This window comes from Furipterus horrens, unplaced genomic scaffold, assembly GCF_987537825.1.
Source record: "Furipterus horrens unplaced genomic scaffold, mFurHor1.1.pri manual_scaffold_2, whole genome shotgun sequence".
NCBI lineage: Eukaryota > Metazoa > Chordata > Mammalia > Chiroptera > Furipteridae > Furipterus > Furipterus horrens.
The window spans coordinates 128352209-128374601 of record NW_028327172.1 but is presented as its reverse complement, the minus strand read 5'-3'; the positions used below and the strand labels follow the sequence as shown (position 1 = coordinate 128374601).

General features: G+C 37.2%; 1 protein-coding gene across 4 annotated transcripts in view; it reads left to right on the top strand.

Moving 5' to 3' along the window:
* The window catches only part of DIP2C (DIP2 acetate--CoA ligase C (putative)), a 367711-nt gene that overhangs the window by 202371 nt on the left and 142947 nt on the right, over positions 1 to 22393 (top strand). For all 4 annotated transcript variants that reach the window (XM_090266439.1, XM_090266438.1, XM_090266437.1 and 1 more), the window contains 2 exons: positions 2040 to 2150; positions 18428 to 18553. In XM_090266439.1, the coding sequence (XP_090122565.1) occupies positions 2040 to 2150; positions 18428 to 18553 (237 nt within the window). The remainder of the gene's footprint in view (positions 1 to 2039; positions 2151 to 18427; positions 18554 to 22393) is intronic.

Sequence of the window (22393 nt, the reverse complement as noted above, 5' to 3'; positions counted from 1 at the left end):
TCTAGGAAGCACGTAATCCACGTCCTCTCCACTCCCCAGGGAAGTTTGTTCTTTGGAGAAATAGACTAAGAGCCTCCAGGTTCAGGAACACCAAGGAGTCCTGACCCCAGAGGTGCTAAATCGGAGTGCACATTCTGGAGGGAAAAGGACAGTCCAGCCCTGAGCAATGAATGCTCCTGTATTTGGTCACAAGACAGGAGACTAGAGGCCTCATCTTTGGGCAGATGGAACAGCCCAGATAAAAGACCTACTGGGAATAGATCTGGTGATGCCACCGCTATAGGAAGCAAACAGTAATTGCAAAAGTTCGCAGAGAAGAAGAGAGAAAAATAAACAGATTTTACCTAATGATTATAACTTCAGAATGAGATTTAACTTCTCAGCAACAATAATTGACATGAAAGGCAATGAATGCAAATAATTTAAAAATATATTTATACAGATAAATTTTCAAAGTTACAGATAATTTTGCTTAGAATTCTGACTTGGAATATGGCAGTAATGCAGCAAGTCTGAGCCAGTCAACCAGGATTAGAGCAGGATGGAGGTCTTCAAAGAAAAGAAAATTGAACTAAAACACTGTCACCAGATTGTCAGTGTTTGACCACAGGGGAGAAAGTAATTGGAAAGAGTTTTTCAGTGCTGTTGGGTATTTTTGAAAGGATTAGCAATAGGTACATTGAAAACCAAGACAGTGGAACAAGAAGATACAAATATTAATTCCAGAATAACAAAAAATATATAAAATTGGAAGGTAGTCATAACATACTACTGACTCATAATCCTAATAATGCTGTGCTGATGGCCATGGTGATGGAAGAAGTCCATATATTGTTTAAAATGGACAATTAAATAGGATTATGAATCCATATCAGAGAAGGAAAACTCTGACTCCAAAAAACCTCCGCTGCCTTGCGGCATACCTCTTCAGGGGAAAGGCTAAGGGAGTAAACCCCGACAGAAAATCCGGAGCCGGAGTCCCTAAGGCGGTTTGACTTTGTAGTCAACACCGGCAACTCCTGCGGCGCACCTGAAGCCAAGCTGTATTGACTCCGTCTTTCCCTTGGACCCTTCAGCTGCGAAGAGAGGGGGGGTCTGCTGCATGGGCAACAGCAGACCCTCCATATCACCCTGCCCAGGCTCTGTAGCTTCAGCTTCACTGGAGAGGACACTCCAGCGTCATCGCAAGATGTCGATTCAACACGGGAGGAGACAGATACCGTGTCACTCCCGAGTCGGACTGCACAGCCATTCTCGGCGGTGCAGATAGACTCTTAAGAAGCTACACCATCGTCTCTCGAGACGGACGGCTGCCGACGACGACGACGACATGAATCCATATGTATTTACAAATGTAAATACAAGGTAACTATTTTTTATCAAAATAGTTAATAATACTCTTTGATTCCTGTGCATCTGTTTGGTGAAAATACAGAGTAATTTTTTAAAAATTCTGTGCTTTTGATAAATTCATGCATCTGTTTGATGAAAATATAAAATAATTTTGAATGAACAAAGATAGAAGCTTATGCCCAATTGTAGTTACGTGAATTGTATTATTAAAATATCCTATAAGATTTATTTTAAAGTTATCTTTAATTTAATGATAAATGGAATTTTTAATTTTCTCAGGTATTTTTTTTACAACTTTTTATTGAATAAAGATGATCATTCATTGATTCTGTGTTTTGGGCTCCATTTTCTTTTTTTAAAAAATCCAAACCCTAAAGATTTCAGACATTGCTTGTGGCTTAATTTGCATCTCTTCCCATGAAGTATTAGACCTTTGTGACACTCAGGAGCCTGTGCTGTTTCTAAAGGCTGTAGTGTGGCTGAGAGTCTTGCCCTGCCTTGGGTGTTTCCCCCTCTCCTGGGTATTGTCCATGCCCAGCCCCAACACACATTCCCATGTGAGCTGGAGCTCGGTTGTGGGAATGCAGTAAGTCAGGGCTTTATTCTGCCATGATTTGCTCCCAAAGTAAATTAAGTCCAGTTGCCAAGTAATGCCTCACTTTACTTTGCTATTTCCCTTAACCCAGGGGTGGATCAAGCTTTGCCGCCAGAGCGCCGGGCTCCAGTTACTCCTTCCTCTTCCTCTCGCTATCACCGCCGAAGGTCCTCAGGGTCACGAGATGAGCGCTATCGGTCAGGTAAGGAACCGATATGGACATGAGGTCACTAATACCCTGCTCTGTAATGTTGGTGGTGAAATGGCAGAGTGGGTGCATGTCTGCAGCAACTGGATGTATATATATATATATGAGGCAGAAGTACATATATTTGAATGTTCTTGTGATTCATTGTGTGATCCACAGATGATGACATTCTCCCTCAAACACAAATGTTCTCTCTAGGGTACATGTTAAAATTCCGTAAATAGTAACTGTTTTCACATTTTTAAAGATAGTGTTGTTCACTACTTAGAATTTGATAATTTAAAAAATAGTAACTTCTCCTGACCCAAACTTTATTTATTTTTAGGTATCACTGTTCAGCAGTTTGGTTATCATTTTTATGATGTTGATTACTAATATAATCTTTTTTCTTCTCTTTCAACCTCAGTGATTTCTATTTTTTAACTACAGTCTTCAAAAAAAGAATCAAAATCCTTAAGATTCAGTGTATTCTCTATTATTGCCTTTGTGTTTCATGATGCTGTCTCCAAGAGTGCTGTTTTGGTAATTCCATTTTATTGTAATCATTACCTGGGCTTGGCTGGCTTGAATTTACTTTATTAATTTAGCATCAGAAAACTTGTTTTGTGTTTAATATTTAATTACTTTTCGAGATATTTCACCCACTCCAACTTCTGGATTAAAGTTGTTTTTATCTACTTCCCTAACTATAATTTTTAAAAGAAAACTATCAGTATATGTTGTCCTAGGACACCAGTTCAGGCCACATGTGGATTGCTGACAGTTAACTATCTGAACTATGATATAATATCTGTATATCACTTTATATTTGGCTAAGTACTTTCACAGACATCGTGTCACTTAATTTTTAAAACAGATGGGTGAAGTGCTTCTTACTGTTTCATGTTGCAGAAGGGAAAGCTGAGGCGATGGCAGATGAAGTAGCTCAACCAGTTCATACCAGGGTTGGGGCAAGTTCATGTTTCATGAATCTTCCCATTAATGGGGGCTTATAATCCACCACCATTACCTCTAAAGAAGTGTCTGCTTGACTTTCTGGCCCTATTCTTCTTTCTAGAGGAAATGAAGGGGTAAGACAGAGATTTTATGGCATTAGGAGTAATTATCTGCACAAACAAGAAGAATGGACTCAAAACTAGGAAAGGCCAAGTGCAGCCTCACTACTCCTCTTCCTGCCTTCTCAGCCCCTCTCAGACACCTTGATGCCCAGGTCAATGTATGGGGATGGAATGAAGGCAGAAGTTTGTTCCCAAATCCACCTTCTGTTTTTCGAAGCTGTTTTAACACCCAGCAAACATCAAGAACCCATCTTAGCCATTTAGACACCTCAGAGGCTTCTTTCAGATAATCGGAAAGGTTAAAAGCATGCACATGCCTGCTGTCAGCTTACTGTGAAATCTTTCCTTTAACTCCTTCATCTTGATTATTGTGGCTAGTATTTTATATATGCACACACATGTAGACACACACATGTAGATACACACATAGCCCCCACACAGTAGACACAGGTACACACACATATTCACACACACCAAAGAGAGTCCTGCATATAGCAGACACATGTGTAGACACACATGTAGACACCTAGAATCCCCTCCACACACACGTGGTTACAAACATTACACACACACATTCACACATATAGCATACACATGACCACACATGAAGACATATGCTTACCATCATCAGTATCTTCAGTTCTCACAGAAGCTAGTCCCAACCTCTTATTTTCATTTTGTAGATGAGAAAATGGAAGTTTAGGCAGGGATGTGATTACTACTGATACTGCTGTTAAGTAGCTCATCAAAATAGGGTGCACATCTAGCTTTGTCTTCTCTGCCTTCTTAACACCAAGATTTTTTATCTTGTGTCCATTTCTAATCCTCTGTTAATTAACTCTGTTAATTTTTAAAACTTAGCTGGAAATTAAATTCCAGCAAGTCTATTTTCCACATTATCTGTCTTTATTGATAATAGGGGTGGGGGTGATAAACCCCGATGTTATATGGTCTTTGATAAGGTGCACTGTTTTGCAAATTCCAAGTTATTTAGGGGGTAGGTAGGACAGATGGTCAGATAGTAGAAGACTGAGAGAGGTTAACACAGCAGGGATGGTGGCTCCTTGGCCTCAGGTAGGTGTCAGCTCACTTGTGCATATCACCGTCCATCTTTTAGGGTGGAGAAGATATGGGAGAATAGTGCACTATGGGAAGGTATGGGATAAGGAGAAGAATCAAGGGCAACTTCAGGGATTATTTTCACCAGTCAGTAGAAACATGGCTAGCATAGTCCTCTGCAAAGGCAACTAGATGCATCTGGTCCAGCCTACCTCAAACCCTATTTTAGAATCACTGTTAATCCTTCACCCACATCACTACGATGTGGAGAAGCTGTGAAGAAAAAACTGTAGAGAGTGTTAGTCCTTCTCAGTTAGACAGAGCTCCACACTGACACATGAGCACCCCCCTGCCCCCCACCCCCATTAGCATTCTAACAGACTCCTGACCTTGTGGCTTTGTTTCCTGTGGACATCTCTCCAGGCAACCTGTACCATTTCCTCTACATATTTCTGGTTTCCTCTCTTACTTGGTTTATTCGTGAATGCCAGACACATAAACTATTGCCTCGTTAATCGTTTTGAAAGGAAGGAAGATGAGGGAGCATAGCACATTTGGGGGAAAGCAATAAATTATGTACAGAGGTGGTAGGGGCAGATTTTAAGGTATCTGTTGTACCATGCTCTGGAATTGAGACCTTATCCTGAAGATGATAGGGTACCACTTGAAAATTCTAGGCAAAGATATGACTGGAGCAGTCTTAGCATTTGAAAATTACTTCAGTAGCAGTGTGAAGTATGGATTAGAAGTGGAGAAATTGCAAAGATCCCGAATGCCTGATATCCATGCATGTTTAAGGGTTGACTCAGTGCTGGTAAGATTTGAGATATGTTTAGAAGATAAGAGCAATGGGACTGTAAGGCTGAGTTAATATAGGGCTGTGTGAGAAAGGAAGTTAGGAGTGACTCCTAAGTGTCCAGATGATACACCTGCATAGACAATGGTCTCTGGGTCCGCCTTTAGAGAATTAAGGTTTTTCTCGTTCATAGGTTAGAAATGGTGGAATTTGCCTCAGGTATTTACTTGCTATATAGAGGATACTATGAAAAATTATACAGCCATTCCTTGAAGTGTCATGTCACGCGGGGAAAATGCTATTCTATATATACTATTATAATTGTTTAAAATTTGTACTCCTAAAAAATACAATAAAGATTAAATTGGAACAGGAAAAAAAATTTATACTCTCAATTTTGAATAATGACTGCTTAATTTACATATGGGACAGACCTGTCCAGAGGCTCTTTCCATGTGCTTGAGAGATCTCAGCTGGGCTTCTCATTCCCTATAATCAATACCGAGGCCATGTCCCCTGCCCCTTTTACATATTATGGCAACTACCCTAAAGGAAAGCTAAGGAGGGCCTGGGGACCATTATAAGGGCTTACTTGGTAATCTTACTTACCACCTTATTCTCTGCTACTCTGGTTATGAGTGTTCTTATTTTATACATTTCACTAATACAAATTACTTGTACTTAGAGTACATACTCATATCATTTTTAAAAACTGAAGTATAAAATATTAACTGATTTTAGTCTATAGCCAGTGACAGTGTTTGGGGATTTTCTGATTTATTTTCTCCTGAGCCAGCATGGAAGACTTAAGATATCCAAAAGGAAAAGTTTTGTGGCCCTCAGGAGATTTTGCTTTCTGAATTTCTTTGACCACTTAACTTGCAGTAGAGTTCCTTTGGTTGCTTCAATGACCAAATCATATCAGCCAAGAAGTAATTCTCTTTATCTCTTAGATAATTGACCTAATTAACAATCAATCTGGTCAACCATACAGCCTCAAATTTAATCTCTCCTGGCAATATTTTTCTATTTCATTTCTAAACCCATTGCCTTACATCATAATTTTTCTTTTTTAAGTATTTTATTTATTTATTTTTAGAGAGAGGGGAAGGGAGAAAGAGAGGGAGAGAAACATGGATTCATTGCCTTTCGCACGCCCCCAGTTGGGGACCTGGCCTACAACCTAGGCATGACTGACTGGGGATCTAACTGGCTACCTTTGGTCCCTAACCTGGCGCTCAGTCTACAGAGGCACACCAGCCAGGGCTGAATTCTTCTTAACAGTGTGTGCACTTCTCTTCTTATAACTAACTTTCTTTGGAAACTTAAATTTGATTTGGAAAGTGAATGATGAACAGGCATCTTTATATATTAAGCTTTTTATTACTTTCACTTGATAAAATCTAAATTAGAGCTTAAAACATTCTAGGTATTTTTAAACACCCCTTTTATCCCAACCAAACGCCTTAGGGAAAACAAAACCATGAGGTTTGTGTTACATCTGTTCCACCAAGACCAACTATGTCAAGGAAGAAAGTTAAAACTAAAATGTAGCATACAATCTGAGGCCCTATGTTTTAAAAGTTTTAAAGTTTGCTTCCTAGTGCAGTAAACATGCAAGTATTCTAGAAGCAAATGCTTCTAAGGACTTCCAGCAATTGTTAAGAAATTAAAGCGTTCTTTGAGTCAAAGAGTTTGAGAACCGTTGCTATGAGTCTCGTAAAAACGTAATTCTTTCTTTAAAAATTGATAGTATGAACTAGAAACTTCACCATCTGAATCCACCCCAAGGCTTATTTTTGTGCTGACATTAGTTTAAAGTCTGATTCGTGGTAATGTTCAGTTTTTGGGACTAAGTACTTGTATCCTAGTATTCATTCATTTAACAAATGTACCAGTAATTTTGTGTACTGAGTACTCTGCTATGCACTATAGGTGAGAGAAATATAAAAGATGTTGTGTTTACTTTTAAAGAGTTCATTTATCCTATGGTAATTTCTTCCTTGGTGCTACTACAGTTTAATTTTCTAGATTGAGAAGGTTTTTCTGTATCTAGTCAACTTGAATTTACTGATACTCTGTAACTTGTATTCTCTCTGAATAATTCAGTTTTCATTAATTTATTTATTCTAGTATAAATCAGGAAATAACATATTTTCTTATTTACATTAGAGGAGAATGCACTAAATCAGATTATGTAATAACTCAAGAGTTACTGTGAAGGACAGACTTTTCTGAGTAGAGCTGCACTATTTACCAAGGTGGCCAAATCCCCACGGGACCTTTTAAATTTAAATTAATTAAAATAAAATTTAAATTTCTTTTGCTTCACTAATCACATTTTTTTGGCAAGTGGCTGCTATACTGGATATGGAAATCACCAGAAAAATAGAAAGTTCTCCTTCACACTGCTGTTACAGGGCCAAGGTTATATAAGAGTGGGGTTGAAGGTGGGAGATGCACTTAAGACAGATCTATAAGGCCTGTTTGTCCAAAACTAATAAAAATGAACTCAATCTTGATATCAGCTACTGGTCATTTAAACAGAAACAACAGTCAGGTTTGCATTTTAGAAATGTCAGAGTAGTAGGAATACATAGAATTATTGGTTGAATTGGGATGGGTTCCTGGCTGAAAGTAGGGGCCTGTTAAAGAGATCATGTTTAAAGGTAAAAAAAATTCATCAAAATTTGTGAGATGCAGCAAAAACATTGCTTAGAGGTAGATGTAAAGCATTACATGCATATATTAGAAAAAAAGAAAGATCTAAAATCAATGATCAAAGTTTCAACCTTAGGAAACTAAGAAAATAAGAGCAAAGTAAATCCAAAGGAGAAAAGGAATAAAGTTGGAGAACTAATGAAATTGAAAATGGAAAATCAATAGAGAAAATCAAAGAAACAAAAAGAAACCAAAAGCTGGTTCTTTGCAAAGATCAATATAATTGATAAGCCTGTAGCCAGGTTAATTAAGAAAACAATAGTGATGACATAAATCAGTAGTATCAAAAATGAAAAAGCAGCCATCACTATTGATCCCATAGACCATAAAATGATAGTAAAGGAATATTACAAACAATTCCTTGCCCACAAATTTGATAACCTAGATGAAATAGACCCATTCCTTGAAAGACCCAATCTACTCAAACACACAAGAATAAATAGACTATCTGAATAGACTATCTGTCTGTTAAAGAAATTGAATCAATAAATAATAACCTTCCAAAACAAAGCACCATGTCCAGGATGGGTTCACTGGCAAATTCTACCAGACAGCTAAGGAAGAAATTATATCCATTCTTTATATTCTCTTCCTGAAGATAAAAGCATAGGAAATACTTCCTAATTCATTCTATGAATCCAGCATTAACCTAAAACCAAAAGTAGACAAAGACATTACAATAAAGGAAAACTACAGATTAGTATATCTCATGAACATAGATATAAAATTCCTCAACAAAATATTAGCAAATCAAATCCAATAATGTATAAAAACAGTTATGCACTACTACCAAGTGGGACTTATTCTCGGTATGCAAGGCTGATTTCACATTTAAAAACCAATTAATGTAATCCATCACATCAACAGACTAAAAAGAAAAACACATGACTTTATTGATATATCCCAATTTTTTTTTGACAGAAATATAACATCCATTAATGATTAAAACTCTCAGGAAATTAGGAATACTATAGAAGGGAACCTTATCAATTTGATAAAGAACATCTACAAAAAAGCTAGAGTTAACATCATATTTAGTGGCAAGAAACGAAATGATTTCCCACTAAGATCAGGAACATAGCAAGGATGTCCCCTCTCCCTACTACTATTCAACATTATACTGCAAGTCCTAGCTAAGAAAAGGAAACAAAAGGTATACAGATTGTGAAGGAAGAAATAAAACAGGCTTTATTCACAGACAGCAAGATTGTCTATTTAGAAAATCCCAAGGAATCAAGAAAAATGTCTGAAACTAATAAGCAGTTTATAGCAAGGTTGCAAGATATAAAGTTAATATACAAAAACCAATAACTTTCTTACATACAAGTAACAAACAATTGGAATTTAAAATTAAAACACAGAGTCATATACATTAGCACCAGAAAAATGAAATGCTTAAGTAGAGCTCTAAAAACATGTATGAGGCCTATATGAGAAAACTATAAAAGTGATGAAAGAATAGAAAGACCTAAATAAATGGAGAAAGATTCCATATATGTGGTTAGGAAGACTCAATAATGTCACAATGTCAGTTCTTTCCAATTTGATCTGCAGATTAATTGCAATGTCGGCCAAAATCCCAGAAAGTTATTTTGTGAATACCAGCAAATTCTAAAGTTTATGTGGAAAGGTTAAAGACCCTAAACAGCTAACACAATATAGATGAACAAAGTCAGAAGATTGACACTACTCAACTTGAAGACCTACTATAAAACTAGAAATAGGACAGTGAAGTATTGGTAAAATAATAGACTTACAGATTAATGGATCACAGTAGCCCAGAAATAGATCCACATAAATATAGTTAACTGATATTTGACAAAGAAACAAAGGCAATTCAATGAAGAAATTATAATCTTTTTAATACATAGCACCAGAACAACTGGACACCCACATGTTAAAAAATGAATCTATAGACACAGATATTACAGCTTTCATGAATATTAACTCAAAATGGATCATAGACCTGAATGTAAAACAAAACTGTAAAATTTTTAGAAAATAATGTAGGAGAAAATCTAGGTAACTATGGTGATGACTTTTTAGCTATAACACCAAAAGCACAATCCACTAAAGAAAAAAATTGGTAAGTTGGACTTCATTGAATTTAGAAACTTCTGCTCTACAAAAGACACAGTTGAAAGAATGGAAAGACAAACTGCAGATTGGGTGAAGAATCTTTGCAAAACCCATTTCTGAAAAAGGACTGGTATCCAAAATATACAAAGAACTTTTAAACTCCAGAGTAAGGAAACAAGCAATCCAATTAAGAAGTGGGCAGAAGATCTTAACAGAAATCTTACCAGAAAAGATCCATAGGTGGCAAAGAAGCACAGGAAGGATGCTCCATGTCAAAGGTCATTAAGGAATTGCAAATTAAAACAACAATGAGATACCATTAATAGAATGGCAGAATTCTGGAACACTGACAATACCAAATATTGGCAAGGATGTGGAACAACAGGAGCTCTCATTCATTGTGGCAAGAATGTAACATGGGACAGCCATGTAGGAAGGCAGTTAGGTGATTTCTTAACAAGGCTAAACACACCCTGAAGTACTGAGGGGACCACTTTGTGGGGTGTATGATTGTTTGGCCACTATGCTGTATGCCTGAAACTAGTACAGAATAATTTTGAATGCAAACTATAATTGGAAAATAAACTAAATGTGGAAAGTAGTATAAAATAATAATAGCAGACATTTAGGATTCAATTATTTGCCTTCAAGGGCATGTACTGTTTGCACTACTGATTTTGGTGTAAAACTATCTCATCTTGTATTGTTACTGCGATGATCCTTATTTCTTAAACAGAGGCACCTAGTTTCTTAGAAAGCAATAATTTCTCTTAAAATTTCTTTTTGTTGTGGTATTCAGCAACATTGTTTAAAACGTTATGTACTCAACATATACTGTATGAATGAAAAACAAAAACCAAACATGCTTTTACTGAATGATCCAGCAATTGCATTCCTTGGTATTTACCCAAAGGGGTTGAAAATATATCTATATAAAAATGTATACACAAATGTTTATAGCAGCTTTACCTGTAATTGCCAGAATTTGGAAGCAACCATAATGTCCTTCAAGGCAGATGGATAAATAAATAGTGGTCCATTCAGACAGTGGAATATTACTCAGTGCCAAAAAGAAATGAGCTGTCAAGCCAAGAAAGGACATAAAGGACCCTTAAGTACATTTTACTCAGTGAAAGAAACCAGTCTGAAAGGCTACATACTGTCTTGATTCCAATTCAACAACATTCTGGAAAAGGCAAAACTATGGAGACAGAATATCAGTGGTTGCCAGGTGCTCAGGGGAGAGGAGGGATAAATAGGTGGAGCACAGAAGAATTTTAGGGCAGTAAATTTACTCAAAACCCATAGAATGTACACCACCAAGACTGATCCCTACTCTGAACTACAGGTTTTATTTTAAGAATGTATTGATATTACTTCATCAGTCATAACAAATGTACCATAATAGTGCAAGATGTTAATAATAGGGGAATAACAGGGGAAATGTGTGTGTGCGTGTAGGTGGGGATAAAGTATATGGGAACACCCTGTATTTGCCACTCAGTTTTTCTGTAAACCTAAAATTGTCCTAAAAAAGAAAGTCCATTGATTTCAAAAATGAATTAAAGGATAATGATAAAATTTAGGGGATCAAAAAAGATAAGGATGATTCTTGGGAAATATTAATAATATTGAAAAATCTCCAGTGAGAATGATAAAGCACGGAGAAGATAGAAATAAATGATCTAAGGAATTTATCATGGGATATGACTACAGATATACCAGAGGGGGGAAAAAGATGATCAGAATACTGTGAATAACTATATGACAGTAAATTTGAAAACTTAATTAAATGGATAAATTCCTAATTTAAAAACTAAAGAAGAAATAGAAAGTTCGAGTAATCCTATGGCCATTAAATAACTGGAAACAGTAGTTAAAAATCTTCTCTTAAAGAATATACTACACTTAGAAAGTTTTATATTTAAGTTATACACAACTTTCAAGAAATTAACCCATCTGAGTCTAGATAATTTCAGAGAGTGGGAAGTGAATATAGGTATCATTCTTTATTTATTCTAGGACAGAGGCCTATGTCAATAAAAGACATGACAGTACAGAGAAAGAAAAATTCCAAGACATTATCTGCATAGGAACTCCCAAATAATCTACAGATTAATTATGAGAAATAATGAGGCTTTCGCATAATGGCCTGTTATAGTCTGAACAAAAAGTAATCCTATTTCCATACATGAGCAACAAATGTAAAAATGTAATTTAAAAAATAATATGTACATAGCATCAAAAACGTTATAAGGAACCTAATGAAAATTTAAACAAAAGACTTTTGCAAGACTTGTATTGTGAAAATTATAAAATTTTTTATGAAAGAAGGCCACAATAAATGGATTCACTGTGATAATGGACTGGGAATAATCCTGTTGAGATATTAGTTTCCTAGTGTATATTCAGTTTTAATAAAAACCTCCACAGGGTGCTCTGAAACTGAAGATGATTGTAGAACTGATGTGGAAGAACAGAGAATTAAGTATGAGCAAGATGCAATAAGGAGAAAGGAACTTCTGCAAATGTCAGACGTACCATAGGCAAAACTCAAAACATTAGAAAGAAGCAGACAGGACAGACTATTCTTACTTCCATTTGTGTGAAATTCTAGAAAACGTGGAACAGTAGCAACAGCTGGCACATTGGTACTTAATAGGGTCTCCAAAACACACAGCAAAACCTGATGTTTGTTCTAAGTAGTCATAATCCCAATGTTATAAGCCATTATTAATGTCACCAAAGTGTTATGAAATTTTACCTAGCATTTGCTTTGCACTGGGCATGTTCTAAATGCTTTTTATGTAACTCATATAATTTATCACAGGATTCAAGAGTGTCTCACAACCTCGTTCCATAGGTGAACAGTTATTGGCCTTTGTTTTCTAATCAACTTCTGGTGTCTTTCCTGTGTACTTAATTTACAGCTGTTATAAAATTTTATCCCCTGTATAGTTCATTAAGGGCAAAAGCATGAGTTAAAAGTGTTAAAACATAGTATGAGTTTATGATGAAAAAGCAAGTAGAGATAATTTATGCCTAGAGCAGAGCCTGGCACAGAAGACATTAGATATATATTCATTTACTGATTGAATAGTGACATTATTCATCCTTCATTGGCAATAGCTCTAAAGGCCAAAGGACCAATCAGTGACCCTGTGAAATGTGGTATGTGGGTGTAGCTAGCAGTGATATTAGAGAGAGAGAGAGAGAGAGAGAGAGAGAGAGAGAGAGAGAGAGAGAGAGAGAACTGATTGGAAAGTGGAAAATGAGTGTGTGCATGCTTAGAAGTTCATCCTCCGTGTCAAATGTCATCTGCGTGTCACTTCTTGTCAGCCTCTCTTGATGGCCCTGCACCAGACTCGCCTATCTGTGTCTTCACATGTCACAAACTTCTCATATGTACAATAGTACTCATGACATCCTGTTATCTTGTTGGTTTTCTGGTCTGAGTCCCAGACAGTTGTGTGAAAGGGGGGACTTGGTACACAGTAGGTGCTCAATGAATGAGCACAGTTGTGACTAGAGCCCCTTTCCACGCATTGTCCTCCCCCACACCTCACACATTCATGTAACCACACATTTTTCCCGGAGATTGAGAGGTGGAGGGGATTGAACTGAAGCAGCAAGGAGGTGAAAACCAAGTGATTGGCATGGCTTCTGCTGTCCCACTGATGATCAAGAGACAGCACTTATGGGAACGCACCTGACCTTGCCATGTCTTTTCTCTGCCTTTACTCTGTCATCACTGTTCTTGTATGACTCCTCTCATCTCTGCTTCTGTTTGCATATTTTACCCAAAGAACAAAAAAAATGGTGCACGCACAAAAGAGGTCCTCGTAGAATCCATCCTGTGAGGAGAGGGCAGAGTGCAACAGTCAGGACACAGGAAAGCTGGTCCCACCTAGCTCTTCGGCACAGTTTTCGTTTCTCCCACACTCAGCTTGCTTTTCTTTGTCTTCTCTGTCAGGCTTAGTGACAGCGTTAATAATGACCAGCATTATAGTAAGATCTGACAGCACAGTACAAAGTCCATGCTGCCACATGCTGGCTCTGCCCAGAGCCCTGTAACACATTGACTCATTTAACCCTCCAGATGATAGGTACTCTCATTGTGCCTTTTTCTGCATGTAAGGAAACTGAGCCAGAGATAGGCTAAGTAATGTGTACGAGGGCACCTGGAAGGACTGGGATTTGAACCTGATAGTCTGGCCCTAGAACTGTTGCCTTAACTGCTGTGCTGTTACGACACAAGGCAAGCTTCCTTAGAAAAAAGTCTCTTCTGCTGATCCACTGTTGTCTTCAAAGTAGGACAACTCTCACCATACATGTTATTAATTGTATGTCTTGAGCTCTCGGAAATGGACACCAGGAGAAAGAAATGAAGGGGCAAACATCAATTTCTCTTTAATGTAAACACATAGATCTACAAAGATACAAGCTTTCTGAGAAGCTAAAGGTGTTTTGATTATTTTTACCTTAATTCTCCAAATTTCCCATTGCTTGTTGTATTTCGGGAGACTGGTTTCTTTCGGAGTAAATGAAAGTGCCACCTATTTAAAGAACCAAAAGGAAAAGTGAGTTTTCTGTTTAGTATATTAAGAACTTTTATCTGAGACTTTTGACATAGGAGTCACAAACTAGGAAGTCTTGTGGAGAGAAAGGACCGATGGCCCAGTGACAGTCCTTTGGGATTTACTTTTAAGGTGCAGACCAGAGGCTGTGGGTAGCCTGGCCATACACAGGGTTGTCTATGTGAGCCTCTGTCTTCCTGTGTATGGGGCACCATTCAAAGGTTAAACTGTGGTCTGTGCTGTGAGTCTTGTAGGACCACCAGCATCGGACAGTGCTGCTCCCAGAATTCAGACTGTGGTTTGTGAGGACTAAGTGGAAACCACCAACAATCTGATACCTTCAAGCCTTTCACTTTGTCAAAACCACTGTGCCAAACCTATTCCTTCAGAATAGTCCTAAAAGCAACTGTCATTAAAGAGTGCCTACTCTGACAGGTAGCTAGAGGCTTGCTTGTACTATATTTTATCTTACTTCATTCCCATAGTGACTTTGATTTTGTTCCCATTTTATAGATGATCAAAATCAGACTTGGATTAAAACATTTCTTCATATTACAGCTAGTAAATGGCAGAGCCAGGATTCTGGTTCTTAACCTCAACTCTTCAGGAATCTGTCATTTCCCCCAGAATTACGGAAACATCTTATGTTTCTATGTTTCTTGTAGCTTCCTGACAGTAAGACAATCTCAGCTCATGGAACTAAATGGGAGGAAAAACTTTGCAAGTTTCTCTGAGGGAACAGTAAGTGGAGAAGTTGTCAGAAGTCAAAGAGTGGTATCAGGTTCACCTTTCAATACATTTTTTTATGTTAAAAATAATTTTATTTTTAACACAAGCATATTAGTTATAATGACCAAATCATAATTGGTTAGGAAATAAGGGGAAAGAAAAAAATACCAAGTTGGAGGCAGAAGAAGAAAGACCATATGTAGAGGATGTAAAACTTCTGAAAGCTTTATTTAAGAAAAGGTGGATGTCGGTTGTGGTGATTGTATTTATTTTGTTTTAAGCATGAGAGGTCAAATTACTGTGCTGGACACTGAGGACAAAGATTAATTTGTGTGGTGGTGTTTTGGTGCCGTGCAAACCCCATGTGTACATCCACATTCTTAGTATAACAAGCACGGGTTTCAGGGTTGTTGCTGTTGTTTTGCTTACTTTCCTAAAAATTGGTCTTTTGGAAGAAAAGGCTAAAGAAAGATTAGGAGGTAAATCTAAAATGATTGAAATGATCTATTCGAGCCTGGGAATTTTTCTGCTCTGGGTGTGTGCCCCTGTTCCTAACATGATACAAAAAGAAGGACGAGGAGAGGGACAGTGTGTTGCTTTCATTTGCCTCCATCCAGGACAGAGTGGGGAGAGTGGGTGCTGCAGGGACTGGGGACGGGAATGCTGCCTGTTGCCTGAATGGGTCGCTGACTCAATTTAGTAGTTGCCCTTTGTTTTCACTATCAAAATTTGTTTGTATTTCCCAGGAATTTTTACAAAAATCCTGCTGTGATTAAAATAGAACAGAGTTGCCTTTTTGAGAAGAGTTAGTTTGATCATTAAATATAATTCCTTTATTTTATGGATGTTTCTGCATATGTTCAATGATTTGCCCAAGGTTAATGTTTATGCTGACTTTTTTTTTCCCCAAACGGAAATTGCTGGTAGTGCCAATCGTAGGCAGAAATGGAAGGACCATGTGAAGGAAGAACACAGCACTGAGTGAGGTTCATATTTATTTGGCTTTTTGCCATGAAGATACTCTTAAAATACCTTACGTGGAACTTCTAAAACCCAAGCTGAAAGCCATGGAGTTGCTGGCTTACTGTGTTAGAAAAAAGACTTTGGGGCTGGGTATTAAAAGGGAAGTCTGGGTAAGAGTAAGCCACAATTCAGGGAGCCCTCACCTCACATCTGTGTATGAACTTCATTCAAATTCTTGGCAAACCTGGAACTGTGTGTGCCTGTGGCAGACCACAGACAAAACAACTATGGGGGTAATTCCTGGGACAACTGGTACCATTTGAACATGGACTTTGGATTAGATAATACTATAAGTAGTAGTATATTTGTTCAGTTTCTTGATTTTGAGAATTTACAGAGACTGTCTTTGTTCTTAGGAAATGCATTAAATATTTAAGTACATGCTATCTGTAATTTATTTAAAAATGATTAGCAAAAACAACTCAGGAGAAGTGGGGTAAATGTAAACAGTGTGAATGTGGGTAAAACTTGACAAGAGTTCTTTATACTGTTCTTCCTTAGTTTCTGTAAATTTGTAATCATATCCAAAAAATTTAGAAGTGGGGTCATGTGAAACAAAGTATTTTATGTTTGAAGAATTAGGTACTTCATTCTCTTTATAGGTGAACTGGATAGTTTTATCCTCTTTAGTTTTAGGTTATGAATCCAAGTCATTCATTTATCAGTTTTTAATCTGAGAGTTTAAGAAAAAAGAGTAATCAGAAACTTGGTTTTTTGTCTCAAAGTATTTTGAGTCTAGTTGAGGAAAAAGAGTAGCACACACACAAGCTAAACAAAATAAAGCAAAATATATTCATTGTGTTTGATACATGATGTGCTATGAGATGGGCCGGCAAATGCTTTCTATAAAGGGCCGGATAACAAATACTTGCAGCTTTCTGGGCCATTATGGTCTCTGTCACAAACCGTGTGATAGCAGACATAGTGTGTACATACAGGAAGGGTGCAGCTCTGTTCCAATGAAACATTATTTACACAAATGGGAGGCAGGCTTTAAGTAGCCCACAGGCGGTGGCTGGCTGACCACTGCTCTAACATGTTAACAGGGTGGAGTTCTCATAAAAACAGCAGGAGTACAGAGTGGGTCACAATGCAGCGCATGGACCCTGGGGTACTCACATCTCAGTTCAAACCCTGGCAATGCCAGTTTTGATGATCTGAAAGAGTTTCTTACCTCTGCTTCCTCATCTGTGAAATGGAAATACTGACAGCACGTCCTACACACAATTGTTTGTGTTGTGAGTGTGGCTCTGTCTCGCCTGCCTGCTGTCCTCTAACTGGTTTCCTGATGTCCAACTCTCCTTGTTCGGCAGCCTTCTCCACAGCAGCCAGAATAATCCTATCAAAAAGGAATCAGATCCTGTCATTCCTCATAATCCCTCGTGCTCCCTGTCAGATTTAGGATGGGAGCCAAACTCTATTGCACGTATAGGCCATCACCCTGTGCACGCCTCTCCCAGGGTCCTGTTTGTTTTCCCAGTTCAGGCCCTTTGAGTGGGTTTTCCCCTCTTCCTGGACCTTCTCATCCTGACAGTGGCTGGTTTGTTCTTAACATTCAGATTTCGCATTGCGAGAGCTCTTCCCTTGGCCTCACAGTAGAGTAACCACTCAGTCCATCCATTTTCCTTGTTTTAATTCTCTGCCCCATTCGCTAGTAAGATGTGTAATTCACAGCACCTTGTCTACCTTATTCTCCACTGCGCCTGCTTTGAGGAGGTGACCTTACAAAGCAGGCAGCCAGTAAATATTTGTGGAGTTAATATAATGATTAACATATACAAAATGCCTAACACAGTGACTGGCGCGTAACTTGAGTTCTCACTACATATTAGCTAAAATCATTACTGATGGCCAGTAGGATGTACATACCTCTCTTAGCATTGAATGAATTACGAGGCTTAAAAATGTGAAGAAACATCTGAATGTCAAGTTCATTCATCCTAAGAATAGAAAAATAACATAGAAATTTGCAGCTAGCACTTGTTATTTAAACAGAATTTAGGGTAATAAAATAAATGATTAAAAGTCTGCTAATGATTTTGCATGTCTTCTTACTGGAGCTTTTAAGCTAGCGTTCACATTTTTGCTTTCTTTTCCACCTATTCATTTGTGACAGTTTCTGTTGGAAGATAAACTATTCCACAGTACCAGAGAGAAAGGAGAAAAAGAGTATGGTGCTTTCGGGATGTCCCTGAACAATGGAGTAATTGAGCTCTCTTTTTGTTTTAGATGTTCACACAGAAGCTGTTCAGGCAGCGCTTGCAAAACACAAAGAGAGGAAGATGGCAGTGCCTATGCCTTCCAAACGCAGGTCCTTGGTGGTGCAGACCTCGATGGATGCCTACACACCTCCAGGTGAGCAGCAGGCCCACCGTGTGCTTTGTAAAGTGACGAGCATGCCTTAGAATTAATTCATTGCCAGCTCTGCAATTGCAGTCTTAATAGCTTTCAAAATAATGGTGCTCTAATCCAGATTTTGTTAACTATGGGTCCAGGAACAGTATATGTGCTCTGAATTAAACTTGGAAGGAAAGTTACCCTTATTATGTGTATATCTGTAAAAATATGCATTTTAAACTTTTCATTGAGACTCATAAGTGTGAAAGACTTAAAAGTCTTATGCAATTTTATTTAATACCTCATATAGCAGAAGTGTTTATACCTCCTTAGTTCTAACTGAACTTGCACTTTCTTCTCTTTAGACTGGTATGAACATATTCTCAAATCTTTAAAATATAATAAGTACAGTCATACCTAGGTACTCATTGGCTTTAGAAGTTGTCAAAACCTGTACTTGTTGCATTTTGGTGAGAAAAATACGTTTTAGCACTTGCACTTGCTCGGATTCATTGCACTTGCTAGAACTTGTATGAGTCAGGAGGCTGCCCCACAAGAGAAAATGCTACATTGTTCAGTACTCTTCAGTTTTGGCATTCGTCTGGAGTTCTGGAAATGATTTAATGAGTACCAAGATACCACTGTATATTGTAATGTTGTATTAAGAAACCAAATGAATTGAAAAATTTAGATAGTTACCTTAGTTTGGGGTCATCAAACTTTTCCTTAAAGTGCAGATAGTGTTTTGGTTTTTGTAGGCTATGGTGGATGGTATGGCTGTGTGCCAATAACACTTTTATTTATAAAAATGGGCAGAGGGCTGGTTTGGTCAGTAGTCCTGCTGACCCCTGCTGATCGAAATGGTTAAAGATAATATCCCATTTACACTTCTGATTTTGATACTGTTTTTATTTAATTTTGAATTTTATATAACTAAGTTCTCTACTTCACTCTGCCCAAATAATTATTGCCTATATCTCATGATCTTCAAAAACAAAATGAAGCACACAGTTTAATCTTCCAGATATCTATTACAGACATGAAGGCTCGAGCCTAATCTACTTGATGTGTTTTTTTTTCTGTTATTTTGGTTCTAGCATTATTTATGCTTTTGTTGCCACAGAATTAAGTGTCTTCTATATAGACCTAAGGTACCTTGTACACTACTTTGTACAGTTTCAATTGCCACCATCTTTGTTCACAAGAGACACTTAAGGTACAGTGAGAACAGTGGAATGTATATTATACAACACTTGTGGGAATCTTTGGAGTTTAACCCTGAGTGTTTTTAAGCAGTGAGGGTAATGAAGCTCCCACTTCAACTCAGAGATGTGGTCAAGTATTGATATATCCAATAATTCTCCAAACAGCTCTTAAATATTCAACTTTGCATGCCTTTCAAGGTGAAATTCTTGAACTTTATAAGACAAGATAAATATGTACACCTTTTTTTTTTTTTAAAGGTAGTCCAACAAATGTTCTTCATCTCAATAATAAAGTATTCTTGTAAGAAAGGAGGTCCTTTATTCGCCAGTTTATTTACTCTTCTTTCGTTATGCTGAACCTCAATGTAATTTTGGACTGTTTAAAAAATAACAAAATTAATATGTTTGATTCTGTTTATTTAGTTTGCCAAAATTTATAACAGAGTGAGAATTTTTAGTTTTATATGTTGTTTGTGCAACAAACAGAATGGCTTTATGAAGATAACAAACAAACTGAAAATATTTTTAACCAAATGTTTGAAACTTAGCAGTATTCAGAAAACTGTCCATTTTTCTGAGCTACTTTTTATGAGAAATGTTGAATGTTTAAAATGCAGGAAGTAATGTGATTATTCATGTATGTGCTTTTCCCCGTGTTAAATCCATCCTCAGAAATGTTTTTGTGTCATGCATGATGAAAAACAACCTTATACAGATGTCTTTGCAAAATATAAAAGAACATTATTGGTAATGTTTTTGGTATAACATTTGCATTTAATTATTTGACTAGAATTTTCATATACACCATATAATACATTTTGTAAATTGTCATCAGGAGTCCTAGTGATAATGTCACATGAGATAGTTCTGTAGTCATAAATGCCTATTTCTAACCATATTTCCTTGAACGGAATCTTGGCTCAGATTCATTTTCCCTCCCTCCTGTCCTCCCTCCCTTCTTTCCTCCCTCCCGCCTGCCTGCTTGCCTGCTTGCCTGCCTACATTCCCACCAGCAATGTTTCCCATCATTCTCACCAACACTTGGTATTGTCTGTGTTTTTTTTTACAGCCATTCTAGTGAATGTGAGGTGGTATCTCATTATTGTTTTAATTTTCATTTCCCTAATAATGCTGAGCATCATTTTATGTGCTTACTAGCCATTTGTATATATATTTGTTGGTGAAATGCCTGTTCAAATTTTCACCCATTTTTAAATTTCTTTTCTGTCTTCTCACTAGTTAAAGAGTTCCTTATATAATCTAAATACAAGTCCTTTATGAGATACACAGTTTGTGAACTGTGGTTTGTCTTTTTTTTTTCTTAATGGTGTCTGTGATGAACAGAATTATGGCCCCTCCAGAGATATATCTATGTTTTGATTCCTAGAACTTGTAAAGAGATTACCTTTACATTGCAGATATGATTAAGATTAAGATCCTGAGATAGGCCGTCTGGACTGTCTGGACTGTCTGGGTGTACTGACTATGATCAAAAGTCCTTTTTCAGACAGAGAAAGACAAATACTGTTTGATCTCACTTTTACATAGAATCTAAGAAAGAAAACAGAAACAAAAACCTCATAGAAGAAGGGATAGACTTGTGGTTTCCAGAGGCCTAGAGTAGGGGGAAAGGGAATTAGAAAAAGGTGGCCAAAGGGTACAAACTTCCAGTTATAAGATAAATTAAGTACTAGAGATGTTATGTACAATGTGATGACTATAGTTAACACTGACGTATGATATATATATGAAAGGTAAGAGAGTAAATCCTAAGAGTTCTCATCACAAGGAAGAAAATTTTTTCACATTTTTTTTTACTGTATCTATACAATAAGATGATGGATGCCAACTAAACTTAATTGTAGTAATCATTTTACAGTATATATAAGCTGAGCAATTATGCTGTACACCTTAAACTTTTACGTTGATATAAATCAATTATATATCAATAAAGCTGGGCAGGGGAGGTCCTCAATAAGAGAGGGAAGAGTGTCAAAGTTAGGGGGGAAAAAAGAGTGGAGCCAGAGATTGGAGGGCTACGTCTTCAAGATAGATGAACGGGCCAGGAGCCAAGGGTGCAGGTGATGCTGGTACCTCTAGAAAAGACAAAGGATTAGATTCTCTCCTAAAGCCTCCAGAAGGAATATGGCCATGCCAACACCTGGATTTTAGACTTTTGGCCTCCAAAACTGTAAGATAATAAATGTGTTGTATGCCACTGACTTTGTGGTGATTGTTTCATTACTCATAGGAAAATAATAGTGTCCTTTGAAGTATAAGCATTTTTTATTTTGATGAAGTTCAGTTCATCAGTTATTATTTTATGGATTGTGCTTTTGGAAGTTTTAGAAATTTCATAGTTCTTTCATTTTAGGTCTCTGATCCATTTTTAGTTCATTTTCGTTTATGGTATGAGGTAAAATCTGTGGGGTTTTGGTGTTTTTTGTTGTTGTTGTGATAATGAGAATATCCAATTGCCCAGCAATATTTGTTGAAAAGATGATCCTTTTACTTTGTAAAGAATAGATTGACTATAAATGTAAGAGTTTATTTCTGGATTCAGTTCTGTTCCAGTGATATATATGCCTAATCTTGCACTAATATCACTGTCTTGATTACTGTAACTTCATAGTAAGTTTTGATATCCAGTAGT